The following is a 26947-nucleotide window of genomic DNA, read 5'->3' on the forward strand; positions in this document are numbered from 1 at the left end:
CTGGCCACATGCAAAGGGCTCTGTGTGCATCCCCATTTCCCTTTCTCCTCGTTCTTTTTTCTTTTGTTTTCTCTCTGAGGGTACATCTACGCAGCACCCTTACCTCACAAAATGCATAGCTTATTTCGAGGTAATTTTGAAATAGTGCCAAGTTTTGAAATAAGCTATCTACACAGCGCCAAATTTCAAAATAAGGCGCTATTCCGGAACGTCCCTCATGCAATGAGGTTTACAGGGACTTCAGAATAGCGAGCCCATTATATTTCGTTATATCGGGCTTGCTCTTAAGACACAGGCTAGCTATTTTGGGATGCCGCAGGTATCCCAAATAGCTCCGCAGAGTAGACATAGCCTGAGAGAGAAGTCATTCAGATGGAGGGAGGGGAATATTGTGCAGTGTTCAAAACACATTAGAGACACTCAACTCCACGTTTGTGTCAAAAACCTCACACCTCAGCCAACAGAATCTCAAACCTCAGCCAACAGTTTATTCAATGGCAATTTGAGGTGAACCATTACTACTATCCTGAAGATCATTCCTGCAGCTCCTATCTTGAGGAAGCTGCAGCCACTTGGCCATTAATAATATTTGCACAGTGTTCCCAAGTTATTCTGGGGCTATGTTCACGGTTGGTCAAACCCTGTGAAGTTTGGGGGTCTTCACAAGAGAGGAGAAAACATGTTTCTTATCTGTTTGTTAACTTGTAATCCTAGTATGGAAAATGTAATTTGTAGCTTGAACAAATAGGATAAACTTCAACCAGCTAACACATATTAAAACTATAAATTGCCTTGTCTGTATAAGAAGTTTAACACACTATCTAATACAACTTGAAAATACACAGTAGTGGGCTGGCGCAGTGGAGAGCACAGCCCCGGCTTGGGCTAGTGGTGGGGAATGTAGGTCCCACCTGGGCCTTTGGCAGCGGGGTTGGAGGTGCCCGGGGTGCAGCTTGAGTCGGGGCCAGCATAGCGGGAAGTGCAGCTCCACCTGGGTTGAAAGTAGGAAAGAGCACAGCCCCAGCCGGGCTGGAGACATCCGGGCCTGGCGCCCCCAGCACATTGGGGAGCACAGCTCCATTCCCAGATCAGAGCATAGCCCCAGCAGAGCTGGGACCAGAGGGGAGTAGGGCTGACAGCTGGAAGGGCAGCATTGACCTCCCCATGTCCAGCAAATTCCATGGTTCAAGACCGCTCAGGTTCTGAGGGGGCCAGACCAGGGAGATGCCATCTATAATATGTTTTAGTACTCTAATGTAGGCAGGTCAACTTGTATTATAACACGTTAGGTAGTTAAGTTCCCTCTAGCTAATACATATTGAAATAAAAGTTGCCCCATCTGTGGTATATTTTCATGTATGGCTGTCAAACAATTAAAAGAAATAATCATAGTTTTAATCTACAAATGTAGAATTATTTTTACATAACTTATCTCAAAAATCAAATCAAAGCAAAGCTTTAGAGCCTAAAAGTTCACTCAGTCCTACTTCTTGTTCAGCCAATTGCAAAGACAAATATGATTGTTTAGATTTGTGGGAGATGATGCTGCCCACTTCTTATTTACAATGTCACCTGAAAGTGAGAACAAGTATTCACATAGCACCGTTGTAGCCAGCACTGCAAGGTTTTTATGTGCCAGATGTGCTAAATTTTCATATGCCCCTTCATGCTTCAACTTAGAGGCACTAAAGTAATAATAATAATTCTACATTTGTAAGTTGCACTTTCACGATAAACGGAATGTAGTAATATACTTGTATGAAGTAAATTGAAAAATATTATTTTTTATACTTTTTATGGTGCAACTATTTGTAGTAAAAATAATGTAAAGTTAATCTCAGTACACTTTGTATTCTGAATTGTAATTGAAATCAATGTGTTTGAAAAGCATCCAAAATATTTATAATACATTTAAAATGGTATTCTATTGTTAATTTGTTTTGTTTTAATCACTTGCATTAACAGCGATTGATGAACCTATTTTATATAAGTTAAAAAATATTTGCCAATGTGACTTAACAATTATCTCTCTCTCCACACACACACGCGCGCGCTAAATCCAGTTAGTAGCTTTCATTATGTAAGATGGTCATTAGTGTGGTTAAGATGATGCTGTAGCCAAAGAGGGACCTGAGTGGGTACCATTTGCTGTCTTTTGCTTTTCTCGGAAAGAGGTATATGCTCATATCAATTTCTAATTAAATTTGGAATTTCTAGTCTGTAACACCCATGACACAATCCATATAAACAGAAACCTGAAATCTTTAATGTCACTTTTATAGCTCTCTCAGTATGTGATTTGCCTGTTTGTTCACTTAACACAACAGGGAAATTATAAATACTGTGGGCAACAGGCCGTGTAATTCACTGCTACTGTAAGCAGAACATGTTTGTGTGTTTACGTGTATGTGACAGATGCAGTATGCTGTGTTCTGTATGTTAAAGCTTGAAGTCTTGGAATCAGTTGGTCTTTTCTGCGATTGTGAGCCCTTGTCTAAAATGTTCTTGAAATTAAATATTCAAGTGAAAGGTTTAACAATAAAGAAATCCTTTAATGTTTGTTGAAATGCTTTTGTTCCTTTAAAAAAAAATCTTTGCTTTTTAATGGAGTACATATGACTCTACTAAATACAGGGGGTTTTATGCCTTTCAGATAGAAATCACTGGAGATCATTTTGAACACTGACTCACAGGAGCAACGTGCTTGTCAGGGAGAGAATTTGAAATCCCTCAAACTGCTTACTGTGGTTTCTATGCTTTTCATATGGAAAACGTCTGTTAGCTATTATTTTAATCTGAAGATAAAGGGGGAGTATCAGAGTGGAATTGTCTAGAACATTGTCTAACAGAAGCTTCACAATTTAAGTTATGGGCTATAACATTGGCATTTTTGTATGTATTAAGACTCGATTTTTTTTATTTCTTTGAGAAAGAGGGAGGAGATCATTTTTCAAAGTTTGAGGTATTCTTAAAGTTAATTGAGTGTTGAGTTCTGATTTCTTTTTTTTTCTTTTTTTTCTTCCCTTATACTTCATAGATTCCGAATCCTCTGTTTGACCTGGCAGGGATAACATGTGGGCACTTTCTCGTTCCCTTTTGGACCTTCTTTGGTGCCACCCTAATTGGGAAAGCAATAATTAAAATGCACATCCAGGCAAGTACATGTTACACCTCTTATAAAACACTTGGGGAGGGATTTGTCTTAAGGAAGATTTACACCATTATCTCTGGAGTAATTCAGTGAGATGGCACGATCCTTTTCTGATTTGCTGTGATGGAAATTTAGTGCAACAGATTTAAACTAAAGTTTCTGTTAGCGTTAGTGTTCTCAAAACTTGGGCAACTAAATAATCTATGGCTATAGACTAATAAAACTCACCGCCTACACCACTCAGGAAATTGGTGGTTAGCCAAGTTATTTACCTAGGGTTTTTACCAGACGGAAAAGGCTTCATACTCATAATGAACTTGCCTTTTTTGGTAACGCACATGTTCATTTTCAAAGAGCACTGGAAGGAGCGTTTATCAGTGAGGAAGTATTGTTAAATGTTCACTTTCACTTGAGTTAACTTTTTAAAACAAATTCCAATCCTTTCCTCCCACTGATATCTGGTCTCTGCTAAGCCAGTCTGTGGCTATATGCTTGGGCAACTTTAGCCCTGGTTTTCAAAAGTGACTGGTGATTGAGACACCTCAAAGGGTCTGACATTCAGAGACTAAATACTTAAAATTTTCTCAACATGAAGCCCTTCCAGTATGTATTCAGGTGGGCATCCAGATACAGGTGCACCCAAAATAACTAGACACTTCTGCAAATCTTGGTGCTATCTTTTAAAATCACTGGAGAAACTTCTCATCATTCTGTTCAAAGCAAGATAAATCGGTATTGTATTCAGTTACATTGTAGGTATCGGGGATGCTGCAGTTGAATATATGCTGTGCCCCTATGTCCTCTGCTTTGTAATCACTAGAAATGTCTTTTGATTCAGCATCCTCCAGGACTATATGGCTGTGGCCATTGAATTAGCTTTAAAATCTTTGCCATTTCATTAAAGTATTGATAATGAGGACTTCATGAGATTACTACTGCAGTACACCCAACCAAAAAGATCTCATCCTATACCAGGACTCTGTTAGTGGAATAATCCTTCCACCTTATTTTTTCTTCCTAGTATCTTTCCAATCAACTTTGCTTACTCTTAAAATGGAGGCCAATTCATTGGTGAGAAATCATGAAGTTGAGTTTATTGTGAAGAGACTTGCATTGGTCAATGCCATTTTTACTTCCTCAATGACATTTTTGCCTTCCCTGGATTTTTTTTATTTAACTAAGAAGTGTAGTTATGACTGATTTGTGCTGACTTGGAAAAGACAAAAAAATAAAATAGTGTCTGTGTGAAGTACTTCCCATGTTTTTTGTTTTTAATCTGTACAGTGAAAGTAATTTGCAGAGAGCCTGTGATTCTCTATTGCTTTGAAATGTAATTTCATAGGGTATCTCTACACTAGACCCCTAGTTCGAACTAGGGTGGCTAATGTAGGCATTCGCACTTGCAAATGAAGCCCGGGATTTAAATATCCCGGGCTTCATTTGCATGTTCCTGGGTGGGCGCCATTTTTAAATCCCCTTAGTTCGAACTGACTGCCTGCGGCTACACGCGGCAGTCAGAAGTTAATCCGAACTAACTCCTTAGTTCGGATTAATTGTTACTCCTCCTGCAATGAGGTATAACAGTTAATCCGAGCTAAAGACTTAGTTCGGATTAACTTCTGACTGCCGCGTGTAGCCGCAGGCAGTCAGTTCGAACTAAGGGGATTTAAAAATGGTGCAAGCCCAGGATATTTAAATCCCGGGCTTTATTTGCAAGTTCGAATGCCTACATTAGCCACCCTAGTTCGAACTAGGGGGCTAGTAGAGACATACCCATAGTGATGTTCCCTGGGTATTAAAAGCAGCAAATATTCCCAGTGCCTTGTGCACCTGGTAAACCCTTTTATGTCAGAAATGTGCTTACCTATTAGAACTACATTTTGTGCATTGTCTTCTTTCAAGCAGGTTGCACAAGAATCTGAACTTTGTCGTCATCTTGGTGTAATTTGAAATTTTAGGAAATGCAGTGGTCATGGAAATAAGTTATAATAAAATTGAACTGGAAGCCAGTGGGTCCATATGTGGAGCCATTTTAGTTGCATTTAACTGAGCCTTCTAATATGGCCCTGGAATGAATTTATACTGTTTTATTAATTTCCTTAATCAGAGGCCAAGTCACTCATCCAGATTTACTGGAGTCTGAATAAACACTATGCATCATCTCACCTACAATCTGCAAAAGAGCAAGCTATCAAATTGACAAAATTGAAGTGAATCATGGCTACAGTAAAATAACTTTTAACTGTAGCAAGTAGAGGGATAAAGTTATCATGAGGCTTTGGGCTTGTCGTGTAGGCATTTTATCTACTTACGGTCATCTGTCTGTCACTGAAATACATTATTACTTGACATTTTTAACTTTTAGTATCTATGGCAATCATCTCAACCAGGTCACTTCCTCTAAAGGGAGAAGTAATTTAATTTTCATAGGCAAATGTGGGTACCCATGGTCTCATTTATTTTGTCCCTGAGTTGGTAGGGTCTTTGTTCCTTACACTGACCTTCTAGAGGATAAGAACTTGTAGCCAAAAAGATTCACTCTTTCAGTTCCATGAAATTTTGAATTTTATCTACCCACATGTATGTTTGTGATTGGGACAAATTTGTCTTTCTGCACAGTGATGAGTGGTTTCCTTCCCCCTCACCTCCCAATGAAAACACTGATGGAGTTGATGACCTTGAGTTTCTGGGAATGTACTTTAGGGAGGATATGTAATAGTTAGCAATGCTGGCTGGAAATAACATTGCAAGAAATTCAGTGTACAAGGAAATAGAATAAAAGTTTTAAAGTGTCTAGCTCTTTTCTTTTCTGCCTCTTTCATTGAAAAGGTCAATGAAAACCAATGTCACTGAAAGAAAAGTTAAGGTGAAATTATCTGTAAGTGCAGAGAAGCCATTTAATCGGAAAAGAATATAAGTTGTTGTATTCCATTGTCCTTGCTTCCCTTTTGATTAAACATTTCTCTAAGTGATGCTTTCCTTCCTACAGAAACTGTTCGTTATTATAACATTCAGCAAACATATAGTGGAGCAGATGGTGTCCCTAATTGGGTGAGTAATTCCATAACTGACTAATACCTTCAGTGTCTGAGTGGAAAAATACAGAGGAGTCTGATCTAGTGTGCTTGAAAGTTAACTTTATGGTAAAGGAGGCAGTGCTTTACTCTCAAGTAGTACAATCTTTAGCCGGCAAAGCTGGTTTAGATCTTACTTGAGCTGTCATTTCTTATCCCAAAGGTTTCAGCTCCCTCAAGTGACATAATAACATTGATGTTTGGATGGATGTAGTATGTGCACACCATGTTGTTGTTATGAATTAGTGACAACACTGCTCACTGAAGAGCTGCAGTATAATCTGGTAGCTTTCTGTGATGATATATTGTGACACCCAATCAGATAATAATGAACGGTCACTACTTAAAATGCACCGTGTTCACATATTGCTAAAGATGGAGACCCTTAGAAGAGCTATTCCATGCATTTTATAATATGAAATACCTTTTAAAGTGTTAGGATGAAAACTTGAGAATTGTAATTTTTCTCTGTTACAAACACATATTTTTCATTAGAGAAAGTTGCAAGCCATTCAGGGATCAACTGTTCCTATTTTGAGAATTTACCTTTCTTTTTCCAGACTAGTTTGTTTTTTATAGAAAAAATGATGTGCACATCATCTAATATTGTACCAATAACTTGTGCTTAACTGTTCACAAGGAACATTTTTGTTCTCAAAATAAATGTGGCAGACCTTTTCTAATGCTTTGTTCGGACTGCTCTGACCTTAGAAAAAGTGATTTTCATGTTTATTAAACAATAGTTTAAACCCAGTATTTCATCTGATAGACATCAGATGTTAACAATCTGATCTCAAAATCCGTTCTAAAGATGGGTATTTGCTTGCTCCTTAACGCCTTTCAGTCATTTTTGAGGACACATGGTTGATAGGCAGGATTTTTTTTTACCTTTTTATAGTTATCAACTTTTCTGGTATTTTTTTTTTTAATTGCCTCAAGAAGAGTTTCTGGTTAGAAATGTCTGGAAATAATTGCTATTTAAATGTGTAAACTTGAAATAGTAATGTTATATAAAGAAATAGGAATGCCTGATGTAACGTTCTTGGGCAGTTCACCGATGGAACAGATCTAATTTTATGGCTTCCTGAGTTTCTTATTGGGAGACTGGATTGTAACACACTTCAACATGAATGTTTTGTTTTTAATATTCCTTTTTTAAAAAAACTACTGGTTAGAAATTATTAATTGTCTCTTTGACATTAGCCATTCGAAGCTGGTTTATTTTATCTTTGATCAACACTACTGCTGAGTAAGATATTTCCAAAGACTTCCTCAAATGCAATCTTTGGGCCAAAGCTTGTTTTTTCTACTTCATCTGCCATGGAGATCATTTTGCATCAAATTACTTACACATTCAGAAGATTTCTGCTGGATTCAGATTTGTATTAGATAGTTGATGTCAGAGTTAAAAAATGTTCTCTGGAGACAGTAAGTTTTTTGGAATGTCCCAGTATCCTTGACTTTTCTCAAACATTGTCTGCTAGCATTACCTCATCAATTGCTCGATAGAGTAGTATAAAAAACTTAAGCAACAGCTTGCATTAAACATTCTTATTAAGTACAAAAAGAATACTCCGTGATTAGCAACATTAGCCTTTTTAATCACATTCATTCAGTTAGTTTGACTTGAGAGAGTTTGTAGTTCAGAGATGTTGCCTTTTGCAAAACAGTGTCTAAGTAGAAATATTTTTTAAAAAGAAAATTGATGTACATGATCACCAGAGCCTAGATGGAAGATTAAGTTGAGTTGTAAAGAGAGAATTAACATCCTTAAAATTGTTGTAATTCTACGCAATAGACCATATTGGCTTTGATAAATTGATGAGTCTTAACCTATAATGAAAAACAGCACTGTGTGCAACTCTTTTCCTTATGATTGCAATTGTTGACTGATATTACCAGCGTCTGTGGTCATTGTACCCTGTCTTTGTAAGACCATCCCTTGAATACAGTTCAGGCTGCTTTGGTTTCACAATTTTATTGTGTAGAAAGCTTTTCTTACAGATCCCCTACTAAACATTTCAAAATTAAAAACAATTACAGAAATAAAAAAATTAAAGATACTGAGTGGTACAGTGAGGGGAAATGCTAGCCAAGCTTTTAAGTAAAATGAAGAAGTTCCAGGCACAAAGACCTAAGGGCTAGACTGAAAAATTATTTTGGATTATGATAGGGTGTGAATTGAAAGCATAATAGCTATTCCCCATATGGACGCTTGTATTTTAGAAAAGTGCCATTTTCCAGTTTAGCATCATCTGCTTCCAAAGTGGTGTTAATTTAAATCAGAAAAAGGTGCTCTTATTCTGAAACAAGATCATCTGTACAGTGAGCTGTTCTGGAACAGCTCTTGTGATACAGCTATTCTGGTCTTTGTCCTCATGTAGGCAAGGCTAACTAACTGGCAGAACAGCTGAGAAAATGGCTGTCATGCCAACTGCGCCAGGTTGTGTGGAGGAGCCCTGAGGAAAGGAATAAACGTGCTCTCTGAGGAGAATGGGGAATAGCAAGTAAGAGACAGCGCTAAGAAGTTGGCGCAAGATCACAGATGATTTAGAAGTCAAGGAGGCTAGTGTTCAACAAAAGTAATTAATGAATTAGATTAATTAATTGTTATTGTTGTAAAGCCACACTGGTAGCCAGAGTCCTCATTGTGTGAGGAGCTGTAGAGGTTGAACCTCTCTAATCCAGAACTCTCTCAACCAGAAACATCCATCATCCAGAATGATGTTAGTCAGATGTCCAGTTTTTTGGGTGTGGCCAAGTTTCCCATGATCCCATGAAGTTTGTTTACAGCCACCAGTCTTAGCTCTTAGTGTTCTGTGCTGTTATTTACCTCTAATTTACCCCTAAATGTCCTCTAACAGCACAGTAAGCACTGGAAGTGTTGGTAATGCTGCTAGACAATATTGACCACCCATGGTCCAGAAAATTCTCTTATTCAGAACCGGTCGGGTCTCGAGGGTGCCGGACTAGAGAGGTACAACCTGTACAAACACAGAAGAAAATGGCAGTTCTTTCCCCAGAAAGGTTACAGTCTAAATGAATGAAGAGCCAGTGAAGTTATTTTAGGATGGGGATAGTGTACTTGGTTGTACTTGCAAGAAGGTGGGTACCAGTATTCTACATATGCTAGAGTCTGGATTGCTGCTGATATTCGCAGTGAGCTGCGAAAAGACAGAAGGCTTTTGAAAGATTGGCAGGACACGCCTCAGATCATTCAGCTACCATTGTGATCAGCTAATAATGTGGAGGTTGCAATGTTGATGGTTAGAGAGGAAATGTTTTTGCCTAGGGTCTTTTGCCTAGGGTCTTACAAAGTGAGGAATGGAGGATGCTATCAAGGAGGAATATGATATATTAACTCTTACTTTTGTATTCTGTGAACTTAAAAACAAGATTAGCTTACTAAGCAGCCACGTTACATACTTCTGTTCTAGTTTTAGGCCACAGTTAGCCAATTTTTAAATTGTTTAATTAGTATGGATGTTGTGGCTTTTTTCTGGTTTCTTAAATCTTTCAACTTAATTGTTTTACCTACAACTGCAGGACTGTTTATGAAGTCACTGAGCATACTACTTTTAAACATGATAATATATTTGACTTTGAAGTGGTGATTTCAAATGGGCACTAGGAATTTCCAGAAATCTACCAAAGGAATATTACTCAAACCCAACCATACAAAGAACATTGGCGAGCTGTTACAATACCGAATGATTTATCTGAAAGAAAAAGAAAAATCCGCCCTTTTATCTCTCTGTGGAGGAGTTTCTGTTGATCAAAAGAGCGGAGAGAAGAAATAGCTTTAGATGTGTTCTAGATTCCTGTTGGATATTTTGAACTATCCTAAGTCTTGCATAGTTTTGTCATGTTAAATGGCTGCCGAGTTTCACCCCAAAAGTAGCTGCACTTTCATAAGTGAGGTTATTAATATCCTATGTAGATCCTAAAATCTGTTAATAAAACACTTCAGCATCCTTCAGGAATTCAGTGCAAATGATCTTTGTTGGACCTTGCCAGCAGGAAGCTCATTCTAAGGTCAAGCAGCAAATACTGCCATTATAGTCCTGTTGCCTAAACAGTTTGAGACAGAGATGTGCCCACTCTTATTTTCACAAGAGAAGTGTTTTATCAGAATAAGGCATAGACAGTGTTTGAGCTGCTCCATTTGACAGTCATGTTTCCTCTCTAAAAACAGTGCCTGAGGAAAATCATCGTTAATTAATTGCTAAAGGCAAACACAAGTGAGGTGTGTTGAGTCAATGAAATTTATGCAAAAATGTAGACTGTAGTACTCTGAAGTAGTTTAAGGTCTAACTTGATGGCATAACTCCCATTAATATTCTAGAGTGTCTGATTCAGAAGACCTAGGTCTGATACTCTAACCTGAAATATCAAATACTTCTAAGCAATTTCTCAATCTGAGGTTTTACTGGAGCCTGTTTTAAAGCCACCCAATTCCGTCAGAATTTGACGAGTTTTCACTAATAATTAAACCGCTTTCATGAAAGCAGTCTCTCTTCATACTTCAATCACTGACTTTATGAACTAATGGTGTGAAGCTCCTTTTTACATTGTAATTCACAACACACCCATTGACTCAGCAGCAAACTAGTCGTCATTGATTCTTATGACTTTATCTGTACAGGGCATTGTGCTTTTTTTTCTTGACAGTTTTTCCACCAAAAATGTGTCAGAAAACTTCAGCCACCCAAAAAGTTTTAATTTTTTCCTTTACGTTTCCTCCTCAAAATTTTGCTTTTTCTCTCTTTCTTTTCTTTTTTTTTAAGCAATAGGGGAAATGATAGAAAAGGCCACACTACAGATTAACTATCTATAAAGCAAACCTGCTCTTAATCAGCTAGAGGACCTCAACAATACAGTGAGCATCAAACTGGCAGAATCCATATCACTTTGATTTTAACAGATTGCTGTCCAAGGAGCAAGATCTGATTTAAAAATCACATATCCTGTCTTTAAAAACAAAACCCATAAATTCCTCATCACTAATATGATGCAGGAAGTCCATATCCTCTGACCCTGCTGAATTGCCACCAGAATTAAAGTATGTATTAGAAAATTGCTTCTAAGTAGTAGTTAGTCTGACTTGCTATTTATTAAAATTCCATTGAAAATAATCCAAAGTACCTGATATAGATAATTTAGCAGTGACTGTAAATAAAGTCTCTAGAGGTAGTAATGCATTGGAATATTGCAACATTACTCCTGATATTTCCTGATGCCATAAATCAGTGGCTGTCTTCCCACAGGTATATTGGAAACCAATGGGTTGTGCCTTTATAATACAGCCGGGTACACAATGGGGAAACGGACACAAAAAGAGTTTGAATAGCCTGAAAGGGACACAGATGTGAAGGAAATTTGAGATGTTTTGATGTGAAAACCTTTAGATGGATCACAATAGAATTAAAAGTTTATTTGAAAAGAGCTTGTAGGATTTAAATCTGACCTAGCAAGTCAATGTTTGAAAGCAGTATTTTTGCTTTTTAAAGGCGCAACTCTGATTTTTCTTATCCAACAGACTTGAAGTATAACACAAACTGCAATGATGACCCTGTTAAAGTTAGTGTTTTAATATACCAAAATTAAAAATCTTTCCAGGTGAAATGATGTTCATGACATTTAGGTCACTTATGCATTTGAGTGTGTCCCAGATAAATTAGATAAAATTTAAGGCAATTTTAATTTCATGGTCTCATGAGTATTTTATCTGAAAATTATTCCTAATAATGTTTTGTATGAAACCAAAATAAAAATGCAAAACAGTTTTTAACCCCAACTTTGCTCCCCTTGACCAGATTTAATTAAATATCACTAGTTTTGTTCTCCAATTTTAAACTAATACAGGTGATTTTTTTTTCCCTCAAATGTTTTAAAAACCAAGGTAGCACTGATAAAAATTAAAGCCAGCGGCTCTGCCCTCACTTTTAGAAGTCAGGTCTCTTTAAGCCGTAGGTAGTTTGGGAGTGAGTCCAGATTTGCTGCTGTGTAATCTATCTTGGTTGAGTCAGGCAAGGAGTCTGAGGTCCATTCTGACTCACCATGAATTGTGTCCTGGTATTGGCTGAGCCTCAGGGAAATGGATGGTTTAAATACTGTGAGAATCTTTATCAGCACAGGAAATGACAGCTCATTAAAATACTAACCGTTAAGCCTGTTTAGATCACTGTCTGGAAGAAAATTAACCATTTGAAGGTTCAGATAATTTGCCAGAAGAAAGTGCTCTTTTTGGAGAGTGGTGGAAGCATGCAGTCAGCTTTACTTTCTAGTCTAGTGGCACTCGACATGCATCCATTCAAACCTGTATATCAGGGGTTTATAACCTGGTCATAAAACTCTTGCTGAGAAAATGTTAAGCCATGCACAATCGTAACATCTTGAGCCTTTTTAAGGAAGGTAACACAATGTGTAATTGTAGCTAGTGAATGCCTTGTTCCTCTTCTGCAGTTACTCTGGGAGAAGTAAAGCATACAGCTCCTGAAGTAGCAACTCAAATCTGGGTATTTTAGGAGCTGTATGTGATTTACAGTAGCTTTCCACAATTGTGTGGAAGTTGAAGGCCGTTGCTCTGTCTGCCATTGCTAGTTTGATCAACAAGCAGAACCAATCTTCCTGGGAGTCACAAATAATGGAAGAGGAGAGCCCAGAGCAGTAAATTCCCTACATGAAACTTTTGACTCTTCCTTACTTCTTAGCACTTTCTTTTTTGTAGAGGCAGAGAATCAGTTTGGCCTTAGGCTAAGTTTTATTCTGTTAGTGAAATCAGAATATATTCATGGCTCATGCTGACAAAAAGCAAAAGGATTTTTTTTCCTTTTGGCACCACCCTCCCCCCCCATAAAAAAGGGGGCCTCGGAATGTGATCATACGTGATCTTTTTGTCTGTTTTGGTGTTTTAAGCACAAAAGGGTTAGAGGCAGAGTGGCCAGTTCAAAAACTCTTCCTACAGCTATGGTGAACATATGCTTCCTGACTCAAGTTGGGCATTCTGGGTATTAATCTCTATAATTTATCACCCACAAAAGCAATATATAGCTGAAGAGAGGCAACAGACCAGGTTAGTATGGGCATGTCTACACTACAGCATTATTTCAAAATAACAGGCTTCATATTCCAGAATAATAAACCCTCATTTCATGAGGAATAACGCCTATTTCAAAATTGCTGTTTCGAAATAGCGGTAGTGTGAACACTCCACTGCTGCTATATTGTAATAGCTCCTCCCCAAGGTCATTCAAAGTAATTACTTCCCAGTGCTTGCTGGGGCTCTAAACCAAGGTAGCATGTCCACATTAGGGGAGCCTGCCTTGGACTAATTTCGAGGCTTCTCTGTAGTGTGGATGTGCTGTTTCAAAATAGTTATTTCGGGAGTTGTTATTTGAAATAACTTGTTTCAAAATACCTTTGCAGCGTAGACATTCTCAAAGAGAATGTATTCACAGATATGCACAGAGGCATTCTCTGTCTGGGAAGCACTGTAGAAAATTGATCTGAACTGAAGGAGATTCTCACATGGGCAGTTCATTGATGAAGAAGGACAGGTATTTACTTGACTCTGTCTCTAGCTTTATTTTAAAACAGTACAGTTCTATAGCTGTACCACTTTTGGCCCCAATTGTAGGAACTCTGACATGTTAACCAGAATGTGGTACGTAGGGTCCGTTTTCTTATGAACACTGTCTCTTCTTGAACAAACACAGTGCCTGTGTGTTTAGTAGCCATGTAGTCTGGACAAGCCTAATCCGGATATTAGCAGTGAGTCTTTCCACCTTATTGGGAAGGGTGTATTTTTTAAAGAGAACATTCACAAAATGTGACTCAAGCCTGCATCAACACCTTTTATTTTAAGTGATCTGTTTGAGGCTAGAAGCCCGGCTTATAGTTTGCATAGTGTATTTAGCATTCTGGTTTAGATTATTTTTCCCCTTGAAACTATTTCCAAGATAAAACTGACCTGCATATATTCAGACTTTGAGCACTTTGCATTTTTTTACTGAGCACAGACCAGAATTTAATTCCTGTTATTCAGTTCATTTGTCTAATGGGGTATGGAATTAATGTAAATTGCTAATATCCTGATTCAACAAAATATGTAAGCACATGCTTAAAATTAAGCAAGTTCTTCTTAAGTTATTCCCTTTTGAGTACTGTAGAAAATTGGTTACCTTTCATTAATTCTTTCAGCGCTACATAATGTAAAGGTATGGTGGGCTAAAAATCAGTGCTACCCAGTTTACCTAATTACATTGAGATTCCTATTCTGCAGAAACTTATACATTGAGTAAGTTTACACACGTGCCTAAGTGTTAGTAAAATTATGCACATAAGTTTCTAAACTCTCTGGTAGTGGCCTTTTCTGTAAAGTTGTAGTACAATGTTAGTGCAATAGAAATACAGAAAAGGATTATCCAATTGCCTCAAACTCTGACAAAGTTCTAGTTATTTTTATGTTCCAAGGCTATTTTTAAAGAACATGTTAATGAAGTCTCAGAAAATAATCATAAAACAGTAAAGGGTACCAACCATACAGGAGGTATAATCAGTAAAAACTAGTCAAAGTATACAATGAAGCTTTTTTTTTTTTTTTTTTAAATCATCTGAATTTTAATATTGCTGAAAGTTTGTGTATATTGTAACTTAGGGTGTGGCAGGATTTTATATTTGTGTGCTAAATACCTGTGAAAAAGTACTGCTAACACTTTTTAAATGGTGTTCCTGGATTCTAGGGCCAGACACAAGCACGGCTGCCATTGTTGACTTTGGCCTTTTGCAGAATTGAGGACATAGAACATACCTAAAATAATTCCTGTTTGAACTACAGTGTATCTTTTAGAAAAACATTGTCTTGATTTAAAAATTCCCAGTAATGGAGAATTCACCACAATCCTTGATAAATTGTTCCAATGATTAATTTTTTTGGTGCATCTCTTCCAAGCAGTTGAATTTTTGTGCGAAAAGTCTGTCTTTTTCCCCAAAGAGAGTTAGGCTAAGATTCCTGCTGAAATCATAAGCACCATTTCATTATCACCATCAGACATTTGATAGCTAGAGTTTTGTAGAGACAATGATTTTTTTTTAAGTTAAAATTATGTAAGATCCAGCAAATTGCAGTGTGTAGTGACTTTTTGACACATCAGTTTTGATTACTATAGCCTGCAGATAATTTATCAGTGAATTGCAAGTGAGTTGGTAACTCAAGAAGAAATGTGTGTTCCAGTCAGTTAAACCAAAATCACATTTTATCACTATTCTTTACAGAAATTTTAATTCTATTTAGCTGGTGCTGATGCATTCTCTTGAATCAGTAATTTTTTTTGAAAAATGAGTAAGCTCTTTAATGCAGGATCATCCAAAGTTCTTCATGATGCTTCCAAGATGTCTAAAGTTTTGTTCCATTCATGAAGAATTTGCAAATCTGTTTTCAGATGAATATCTCAAAACATGATATTTAAAACAGGCAAATGGGCAAATGAAAATAAAAAAATCTTTTAAAGCTAACTGTAGCTTCCAGCTAAACAGAAGTGATTTTTAGAATAGATTTTTACGACATTTTGTGAAATTGGCGCAAAATCTAGTAATAAGGGAATTGCTTTTATAGTAATATTATAGTGCAAATGAATATTTTTGACCTAAATTATTATAAAGGAAGCCACTGTCTGTGTCAAATGTATTTAAGCTTCCAACAAGTTTCAATATATTTTGATAATGTTAAATATTAATATGTAACAATTATATACTAAATCTGAAGCTTCTTGAGGAATTGTGACTAAAGTAAAATAAAAAGTACAATTTCAGGTTATGCAAATGGTCCATATTTTTTTTTATCTGAAATCTCTCATTCTGAATCCAAATGGAGAGAGATTTATTCTGGCAAGCAAGATAAAATCTAAAAAATATTTTCGAAAGCTTAATATAAAAATAAAGCCAATCTCACTCTCTTGCATCAATATCAGGGATGCAAAGGCAATTAATGAATTTTGCAAAATAATGAATAAATACAAGAAAGGAGACTAACTCGTGGAATCTCCTTTACTCACTCACAACAGTCAAAACGGCTTTTGATGTTTCATAATGTCTTGGTGAATAATCTTTCTTTCTTAAACAAAAATTGAGTTCATACATCTGTGTTGCTAAATCTTTGAATGGTAGGGAGCTTGTGTGTGTACAGATTATGTAGTGTATTGATGAGAGAGTTCTGTTGTACTTTGATTTCTTCTCCCATTGACTTCTTATTTCTTTTAAAAGACCACTGGCTTTACCCTTAACTATGGAAGCTGAGAAATCTGAACAGGATGGTAGCTTGGAGTGTGTGGGAGAGTGCTTGAAGTCATCTTACTGTTCAGGGAATATCTTTCTCCTTCCTTTATTCAACTAATTGTGCAATGGTATATGTGGTTTTAACCACTAAAGATTAAGAAAAATTTCACTCTAATATTGGAAATGTACTTGTATAAATCTACTACTTTCTAAATTTCACTGTAGCAAAAATGTATAAAATGCACATTGCTTTGGCAATTGTGCGTATAAGTATAAATATGTCTCAAGATACAGTCAGTTGTTTAGTAATGCAGAACCTAGTTTAGCGTTCCTGTGGTTCTTGTATGTATGGCCCAAAGGCCCATAAAGTAGCTTAATGAATTTCTGTCATAAAGCGAACTTCAATCATTTGCCATTATAAAAAACTGTGTAAAATGCTTTAAATGAAATAAATGTTTAAAATGTGCTCTTGATGTAAAAGAAGGAAATGCACTAATCTGAACTCTGTGAATATCTTAAATTTCATGACACTGTTGTGGTGATAGCCATTATAATTTGGAGACCAAGTAGATGATTTTTTTTTTAAACAAAGGGCTGGGACAACTGCTTCAGTTCTTACTTTTTAAATCAGAAGTGTTTAAATATGTAAAGTTTTAAAAGTAAAATATTATCCTTCAGTAGCTTTTTCCTTTATCTCATGTGTATGTGTCATTTATTTAAAAAAATAAAATTACACAAGAGTTTTAGAACAGTGACTCGTACTGAGCAACGACTCATTCGGGAGAACTTCTGCCGCAAACTAACAGCTCCGCCTTTATGGGAGTTTTCAGAAGTACTCTAAATAGTTCCTAAAAGTTGCTATAACCTTATGTGAAATACATGGAGGTACGTATACAGTCACCTTGCTAAATTTTTAGGAAAATTTACCAGTCCCAAAATGTATGGTGATGAGGAATCAGTGAAGATTTTTTTTTTTTTTTTTTTAAACTTGGCATTCAGTAAAAAATTTTGCCTCTAACTGGTGGAGCAAATCTTATGAGCAAGTCTGATAGTGAGTTATTTGTACATCTCTGATTCTGTGGATTTAATATATTTGGAATATTAGAAAGCCACTATGTTCCTTTTTAAGCTATACTATATTTACCCAGGCAAATATAATCTGTCTAGTGAAAAGCAGTGAATAATAAATTCAGTATAATAAATAATTAAAATATAATCTGGGAAGTGCTTTTTTCCTTTTATTTTAAAAGCATATTAAGTGATTTTGAAAATCAGATAAGGAATGTCTGCATTGGGGAAATTTTTATGAAATTTATGACAAATCCATGACAATTATGAATTCATGCTTTGACAGAAATTCATAAAATCGCACTGGTGTTTCTTTGCGATCCTTAGTGTCGAGAAGGGTCCAGTCATAGGAAGTTTGTCACCACTGATGGGAAGTTGCTATAGTGTACACTGTGCACAAAGACTTAAAATCTCTCATGGGTAATTCTAAAACACCCAGAACCATGTATTAGTAGCAGATAGGTCCCTATGGGAGGAGAGGATACAGCTTCTGACTTAGGTGACTGTTGGCTGGAATGATGTGCAATGGTTAGAACTGTGGTGTCCAGCCAGTTCTGAAGCAGTATTTACTGCAGTGGCTACTGCTATAGTGAAGTAGCCCCACACAACCAGCCATATAGCCCTATGTGGCTTGCATGTTGCACACAACAGGGTTAGATAGTGGATAGACAAAACGATACTGATTCATTTGAGTAGCCTCAGGTTACAATTTTAAAAAATGCCCTGGCATCTGCAGAATGGCATTTGGTAGCTACTTTGCTAAGCCTGTCCAACATAGTATTTCCAGACCTTTATAGAAGGGAGAAGGCAAATGAGTACATGAACTTATCAGTGAGCCCTATTACAGTCATCTGAGAACAAGGTGTTTAGTAACATACTGTAGTTGCAGTCATCTGCCATAAAACATGGAGTGAATCAGAACAAGGTTCATAGTTCCTTCTTTGTTCCTTTGTTAATCACTGACTAGTGGGAGGCGCCTTTAGAATTTGCTAATGCATTCTTTTTGGATAAGGATGACGCACAGATTGTCCTAATAAGGACTTAGTTTGAGAAAGGAGCCGCCTTCTTTGAGAAGATGGGGGCAAGTCACAGGGCAGGCAGTTTCTTTTTTAACTGAGGGATGACACAAGCACAAGTCATTTCCTTATTAATCGGTTCAAACCAGTTCTTACAGGAACTGCTGGTGATAAATGTGGGACTTCTGAGAAGTCATTCATTTTATTCTCAGCCGTGCATCAGTGCACAGTCTTAGCTGAGCTTCTCCCCTGGCTTTGAGGAAGTGCTGGAGCATAGAGCTCTCTGTGTGGCCTCTGAATTTAGCATCAATGTGCTGTGAAATCCTTTTTCTTTTTTAAATTTTTGAAAATCTGGAGGACCCACATGTCCCTCTTCTTCAGCTGAACTGAAAACACACACTGTATTATATGGGTCTCCCAGTTATCCCACGTGGGGTGATGGCTTCTGATCTCTGGCTCTAATCTAAACTTCGTTCCTTTTGAGCCAAAGGTGGTAAGTTTAAAAATAAATAAATTATTTTCTTGTTTTTTTTTTCCTCTGCAAATTTTGTCTTGTTCTCGGGGATGAAATTTGCATCAGTGCTGTCCCAAGTATAGGTCCTTCTCTTCAGAAGCCGTTTCAAGAGTACTTGGAAGCGCAGCGAATAAAACTTCACCATAAATCTGACAATGGAGTACCACAGGTAAGAATTCCCTCCACTACCCCTTTTACTTTCTTCTTCACTTCTCCCCCTTGACGCCTTCCGCATTTTATCTGGTTAAGTTTTGAGTCTTGTTTTCAAAGGGCCGACAAAACTCAAAAGAGATGAAACTTGGAAAACAAGCTGATAAATTCAAAGGAAAAACTGTATTGGTACTATGTATAAGTGGGTTAGACATTTTTTATCCATTTGGGAGTAAAGTAGGCAGCTAAGCAAAGCTGGTGGTTTGTCCTGATTTTTCTGTTCATTTCTTTCTATTTAATTCTTTTGCTACAATAGGCAAGCTAGCAAAAAGTCAGGGAAAAGTTAACTTCATATGTATAACTATAGATAAAGAACTCCCCACAGTATCAAATATTATTAAAGCATACAGGATTTTAATTTTTTTTGTTAGCTACTGAACCCTACTCCCCCCAAAAAACCAACCAACAAAACCAATCTTGATGGTCAAAGAAAATATAAGGAACATACATTGTTTAAATGGGGCCCTTTTCATGCAAAAATCTTTAAATACATGTCCCACAGCTTTAAATACAAAAGGATTAATTAACACTTACATTTTAGACCTGATACTTTTAAGACAACTAAGCTACTAATATACACAAATTCTTAATTTTCTATTTCAATCCCTAAGCCCTTTGTTTCTGTAAACATTTGCTTTTCTAATTCTTAACAGAAGGAGGAAAGTAATTAAAGGAAAAACAGTCTGGAATAACTCTGCAGAAGCAAATTCCACCCTTGGAAATAATTTCTGTGCAGTGCAGTGCTGCCCTCCTTTGACCAAAATAGAAAGTTAGAAAAAAGCACAGGACAGAAAAAACTGCAATAGAAGCATGACTTTTTTTCACACTTCCAGCTACACAACTGGAAACTGATACTAATTGGAAGCTAACATCCTATAGGCACTTCAGTAAAAACTGTTAATCGGTGTCCATGTTGTACCTTCTGCAACTGATTTAATACTGGCATCACAATCTTGAACTTTGAGTCACCAACAAAGAGAAACAAAATCATGGAAAATAAATCACTTCTCCACTCACTCCCCAGAAATGATCAGGTGCCCTGTGGCGATTTGGCTGCCTCTTTCATGTTGGCTTTAAAAGACCAAAGTTAGCTTTGCAAAGAAGCTGGCAGGAATCCTCTTAGCCTGTACTTGTTCCTGTTGTAGTCTGACAAATTATATAGAGAATCCTGAGATGGTTAGATTCTTTCCCTTTAGGCAGGAGGAGATTTCTTCTGCATTCTGCTAATCTGAATTTTTCCCCCTCGTTCTGTTTTTTTTTTTCTTTTTTAGGGGGATAACTGGTTATCGTGGATGTTTGAAAAACTTGTGATTATCATGGTTTGCTATTTCATCTTGTCTATAATAAACTCCATGGCCCAAAGCTATGCCAAACGAATGCAGCAGAAGATGTACTCTGAGGAAAAGACAAAATAAGCTGTGCAAAACCCATTGGAATGGGCCTTAGCAGACATGCAAGTGACGGGTCTTGCCATAAGTTTTAAAAATCGGCATTATTCAAAACCGGGAAGAACTTTTTAAAATCATCAATTTTCCAGCTGTAACAAGTTTTTAATTATTTTCTCTGGAAAGTAATTCACTATTAGAGAATAACTTTCATTTACAAACGTATGTATGTTAAGGTAATGTATATACTCTCTTTCATTCAATCTGAGTTGCACTTTCTGGAGTAGCACATGTGATGCTAACAAATGTTGAACATAAATGCTTTCCATTTAAGTTTAATTCCCAAATGGACGATTTACTACTTAGCACAACTCCAGATTTCCTGATTAACTTGCAGCCTGCCTTAAAAGTAACAGTTTTGAAGGATGGCTGTCATGCCTCACAATTTCAAGGTCATTGAAATATATGTAAATGTGAGTAGACTGGGTAACAGTCTTGCATGTCCCTCATGGTAACACGAGTCCATCTGAGTTCTCAGAAATGCTGACCCATCGCACATACTCGCAGTTGGAAAAGCCGCCCTTGCCAACTTCCTAATGGTGTAAACAGAGATGGTCGATGTCAAACTGGTGCAGTTGACTTTTTTATTCTGTATATTTAGAATGAAGTCAAGATAAAACTTTATAAAGTCATCTTTGATCATTCCAGAATTTCTTGTGTCGGTCTTTATAAACTGTCTTCTCAACACTGTTGGTTATACTCAGTTCATCGTTCATTTCTTTATTAAGCCTTTGTGTAGTGTATTGCATGTAAATACAGAAAACTTTGTTCTTTTTTTTTTTTCTCTGAAGTTCTTGCTCAGCAGAAGGAAGTAGAAAGCATGTCCTAGGCACCTGGCAGTATGGTTTGGTTTATTTAAGTAGGCTAGTGGAATGACGTTACTAATTTTTTTATCATACGCTCTAGATGTTTTGTTAATAACAGGACTACAGAGTATAGCACCGTGAGTGCTGCAGGAAAAAGTTGGGGAAGCATGGAGGTCAGAAATTAAAACAGGTTTGAAAAACATGGGAATGGCAATTAATAACCACAATAAAGAACATTAAAGTATTTAAAAATCACCATATTTATTTTCTTTTAAATATTATTATAAATCAGTGTGTGTGAGAAATTAATTTTCATTGACTGGCTAGACTTATTCTCCTCTTAGTACATAGGTAACCGTTCTTCTGCTACTGTGTATATACAATGCTTTTCTGGTAGTTTCTAAACTAGGAGGAATGTAGTTTTGTTTTAGCCATGAGGAAATTAAAATAAATTGACTTATTTAATCAATATTTTTAAATGGTGGTACATGGACCCTATTTAAGATAGAACTGGCTCAAAATCATTTACATGAGGGGGGGGTGGGGGTGTGTGTGTGTGTGTGTGTGTGTGTGTGTGTGTACGCATTAGCATAGGGCAGTCTTGAGTAAGGCGCAGTAAATATGTATTTTGTTCAGTCTCCTACCTAATTGTTCACTTGTGTTGGCTAACCGTCGTGACATCTCCATGGCTGTACCATCCTGTCGGATAGCTTATCAGACTGATGTTGACTGTTGGATCTCATGGCAACAACAGTCGGTAGGCTGTCTGACATTTTGGTATCTTTCATCTGACCGTTTGCTCATCCATCTCAAATTCCGTCTTTCATTGAACATCAACAGGCATATACATGTTTAAAGTTCAGAATGCAAATTAATTTAAATGTAAAATGTCTCATAACTGTTTTTCTTTAACTATAGCGCTCTGCCTAAGAAACACCTTACAAAGTACATTGCAAAGTGTGTAAGATTTGTAATGTTTTTGCTTTTGTGTGCATCATACATAATTTTAAACAAATGGTCACAGTGTTACTTGAAAGCATGAGGAGGGTTTTATATAGACTCTGGGATATTTTCAAAGGTGCAAAAGGCAGTTACAAGCCCAGCACCCATTGAAATCCAATAGGTGTTGGAGACCCCACTCTTGTTTGTGCCTGGAGATTTAAAAAAAAAAAAAAAAAAAAAACCAAAATGTAGCAGCAAACTCATATGTGTATAAAATCTTGAGTATTTGATATTTCACAGCAATGGTTTAAATCAGTCAAAACTTTAAATCATGCAATTTGTGGTTAATCATGTGTTATATTCAACAGCTTTGAGCCATTTATTCCTCCCGCCTGTCTTTCTCCCCCCCCCCCAACGTTTTTTGAGTTAGGGAAACATTGTGGCTGGCTATTTGTATCATTTTATTTCATGGCAGTTTTGTTTTGTTCAGATCGAACATCTACCACACACGAGGCACTGTTTTCATTTACACCAAAGCCCCTTTACACCATTCTGTCAGTGGGAAGGGCCCATAAATGAGAGTAAATGTAATGTGGGCCTACTTGCAGGTCCCTTAACGCTACCAGAGTGAGAAGGAAGAGTCTTGTGTATTTATGAATCTAGCCCTAGATCTGTCTCTCACAGCATGTCTACAAATAATTTCTCAAAGGCGTTTAGCAGCCTCTTTTATCCAAAATCTTTGCAGTGACTCTGCCTAGAGACCAACCAACTTGCAAGCTTTCCCGTGTATCTATAATTACTCTGCCAGCCTTGTGTGCCTGTTCTGATGAACTGTGTTGTAATTCTGAAAGCTTTCTAAAGTTCATCTTTTATCTGATATTTAGAGACTGGACTGAACACTATAACAGCTTCTTTCTTATCAGACACTGGATGGTGATCCTTTAATACTTAATACAAGGTAAAAAATAAAGATTTTTAAATTGTCTTGTTTGCTCAAATAAAAAATAAATATATCTGAGTGGTATAGCAGTTCCTTTTGTTTCATTTCAGCTGAAGTGAGTCCATTGGTGTATAGTTAGCCTTTTCATGTAATCCCATAAATGCGCTATGCCAACACAGACACACAGTAATGTAATAAATATGCTCTAAGAAGAAACTTCACAACTGCATTTGACAAATCCAAAGGAAATTCCAAAGCCTTTAACATTATACGTATGTGGAAATGGGATTTGGTCATTTGAAAAGCAAAGGGTTCCTGTTTTTTCTGATTTTCAAATGACATGGCTGTTCAGTATTAAAGGAGAAAATTATTCAATTAGGGCTTCATTGAATTACGTTTAATGAAGAAATACTTATAGGTAAATCACCAGTGTAAAATGTGGCTAAATCACTAATCTCCACATGTTCACTAATTATTATTAAAAATAGTAGATTAGAACTGAAGTCTCAAAAGGGATTTCAACAGATCCTCCTTTTTGATCCTCTACGGGACTGTAGTCCAGGACAAATGTCTGGACTGGCCTAGAGGAGCTCAAAACCATTGGTGATGGCAAATGCTCCCATTAGAGGCAAGTTCTGTATTTCCCTTCCCACCCATACAAATCGATGTGGGAATTGCCTGTTCCCTGTCTCTCTCACTATAGTTCTGAGTCACCTGTCTCGATCTGTTGCACTGTTTCTTGTTAGAATTATTAAACCAGCTGCCCAGTTCATATTAGTAGAACTCTTTAACCAGCCTCAGATGTTCTTGAACACTGTTGTTTATTATCCTTTCTTAATGTCCACATTGGACCTAATTTTTAAATTAGTCTCAGTCCAGCCTGGCTGTCTTTGCAAGTACAATTCATTTCAGGCACAAACAGCAGTTAGACGTCTCCCCCAGTGACCGGCACAATCGAAAATATAAATACTTGGGCCCATAATTGACTGCAGGTGTGAAAATAAAGGACGGTGATTACATATATTCCTCAGAGGCAACCATCAAAATTGCCATGTTCCTTGAAGCACGTGGCTAAAAATACCTTTTAATAGCCATGCTGTGCTAAAAGGTTGACATTCATAGGCATGATAATTGGAAATTAACTACTCCTTGGATTTCAAATGCTGTTGGGGGGGGGTGGAGGGAGAATTGGCCATTATTTAAAAAAAAAAAAAAAAAAAGTTATTCCAAGCTCTCACAGGGCTGCAATAATAAGCAGAGTGGCTTATTGGCTTTCACTTTTCACAACCTTCCTTGCTAGCTTGTGGCCCTCCTTCGCTGACAGACTATTTTAGGGTAAAGGGTTTGCTGGGATTTCAGGGGGGGAGGGGAAGGGGAGTCTTTAGTAAATGTCTATCTTCAGTAAATCGTTTGAGTGGGATAAACGCTTTCCCTGGGTTAAGATGTGCTAAGCTAGAACGGTCAGAACCAAGTAACAGGCAACCTTTGTGCATGCTCTTATGGGCTCATTTTAAATGGGATTATGCAAAATGTATTTAAGCCTGCTGCCGTAGTCTTCTCTAATGGAAGAGCCGGAGGGCACAGCAGGCTACCACTGCATCCTTCCTTTTCCATCCACTTCACTTCTTGCTCTACAACGGTGGGCAAAATACCCAGGGGAAAAAGCCTTCTTACGGGCAACAAAAATCACATGTTGCTAGACTTGCCGTGGGGGGGGGATGAAGGAAGAAGATGTAAGACAGGCTGGAGTTTTCAAAGGAGCTCAAGGAAGCCCAGCTGCCACTGAATTTAGAGACTTTTCAAAAGCCCAGGCCTAATATTTACGATGCTGCCTGAACACACAGAAAATACTTAAAGCTACAGTTGTGAAGTGGGTCTAGCCCAGGGGAGGGCAATAATTTTGAGGGCGGGGCCACTCCAAGAATTTGTTAGTGGTCAAGAGCTGCACCCCTTTATGCTATGGATGGAAGTGGTGCAGGGTCTGGGATGGAGGTTGGGGGTAGAAGAGAACTCGGGCTAGGGGATTGGGATGCGGGAGGGGGTGTGGGCTCTGGGAGGGAGTTTGGGTGAAGGAGGGGGTTGTGACCAGGGGCAATGGATTGGGGTACAGAATGTAGGGGAGAGAGGTGTCACGCTCTGTCCTTGTCCCCAGCACAATCTCACAGCTCTTATGGCCCAGGTCCTCTTCCCGCCCGCTCAGATGCACAGGCCCCTGCAGCTGGCTGCTCTGAGTAACGTGCGGGGGCAGGCAAGGAGCTTGCAGAGACTCTTACTAGGGTTGGGGTGGCTTGGTGGGCCGTATCCAGCCCATGGGCTGTTTTTTGCCAGCCCTTAGTCTAGCTTCATCCTGGTGCTTGTACTGGATTTCAGGTGTAACAGCCTGCAGTACGAAATCAAGAGCCTGGAACAGTCTTATTGCCCATAATCCTATTCAGCAAAATGTGCATTTATCTGTGTTAATCCAGACTAAGCAGGCTCATAGCTGTTTAGTCATTTAGCCCACTAACTGCTTTTGCTGGTGAATTGTTGGGAAAAGAGACTGCTCTGAGGTTTTTAATGCTCTAAAATAAATCTAAACATGTAAATAGATTTTAAAAAAAACCAGTTAATTGGGCTGAACCTTATTTTAGTCTTTTGTAAGCTAAACATTAGTCTTTGCACGAGAACCTTGAACACATTAACAATTAAAACCAAAGGTCGGTGTTCTCTTACCGTCACTTATGTTGGTTATATTTAATAACTGGTGTATTACAAAATCAATCCGCATTCAGCATTTCATGAGAGTGAAATTTGGTTTTAACTGTTGTTCCTGTAACTTCCTAAGAAATATAAACTAGGTTGCTCAAAAAGTCCCTAACAAGCTTGTTACCTGCCATTTCCAGATGAAGGAAAAGAGGCAGGTCCTGTTTTGATAAACTCTGTACAGCTACACCCTTCTCATAATGGCCCTAAAATCTGCCCTCTGTTCATGCAGGGCATGTTGGTTGTGATCTTTTGGGCCAGTGGTATAAAGCTGTTTCACCTAGACTGGCTGTTTTAAAAATCCCAGTTACACAATTAGTCACCTTTTTTTCCTTGACACAGTGTGTATTGCTTCTAGATATCATTACTGTGAGGAGCTTTATACCAATCTGTAAACTGTCTTATTTAGAGAGAAGCAATAGCCATGGAACTAAATCAAGTTTTGAGATCCCAGTTATGACACCACTTTTGGATGGTGATTTGTCTGTTAGATTGGTTTTAAGACATCAGTGTAAGCAGTACTATACTGTAGCTGACCATCTGTCAAATTGCCAGGGGCCTTTGTATGTATGCTTCAATGATAGGAACCCTGGCAGGGAAAAAAGTCTGATGCTTTATTAGCAAAAATTGTCCATGGAATAATCCATCAATGTTGCCTCTAATTTTCCCATCCATGTGCAGAATAAATTTTGTTATATGCACCATGGTATGTGTGGAGGTGAACCACCAGCAGACGTACATCCTGCCAGCTTTGGGTGCTCTGC

General features: G+C 37.6%; 1 protein-coding gene across 3 annotated transcripts in view; it reads left to right on the plus strand.

Annotated features, from left to right (window-relative positions):
- Nucleotides 1-23471, plus strand: part of VMP1 (vacuole membrane protein 1) — a 98537-nt gene extending 75066 nt beyond the window's left edge. For all 3 annotated transcript variants that reach the window (XM_075904703.1, XM_075904706.1, XM_075904705.1), the window contains 4 exons: nucleotides 3038-3154; nucleotides 6141-6202; nucleotides 19165-19267; nucleotides 20580-23471. In XM_075904703.1, the coding sequence (XP_075760818.1) occupies nucleotides 3038-3154; nucleotides 6141-6202; nucleotides 19165-19267; nucleotides 20580-20723 (426 nt within the window). In that variant the 3' untranslated portion in view covers nucleotides 20724-23471. The remainder of the gene's footprint in view (nucleotides 1-3037; nucleotides 3155-6140; nucleotides 6203-19164; nucleotides 19268-20579) is intronic.
- Nucleotides 23472-26947: the final 3476 nt, after the last annotated feature.

This window comes from Pelodiscus sinensis, chromosome 21, assembly GCF_049634645.1.
Source record: "Pelodiscus sinensis isolate JC-2024 chromosome 21, ASM4963464v1, whole genome shotgun sequence".
NCBI lineage: Eukaryota > Metazoa > Chordata > Testudines > Trionychidae > Pelodiscus > Pelodiscus sinensis.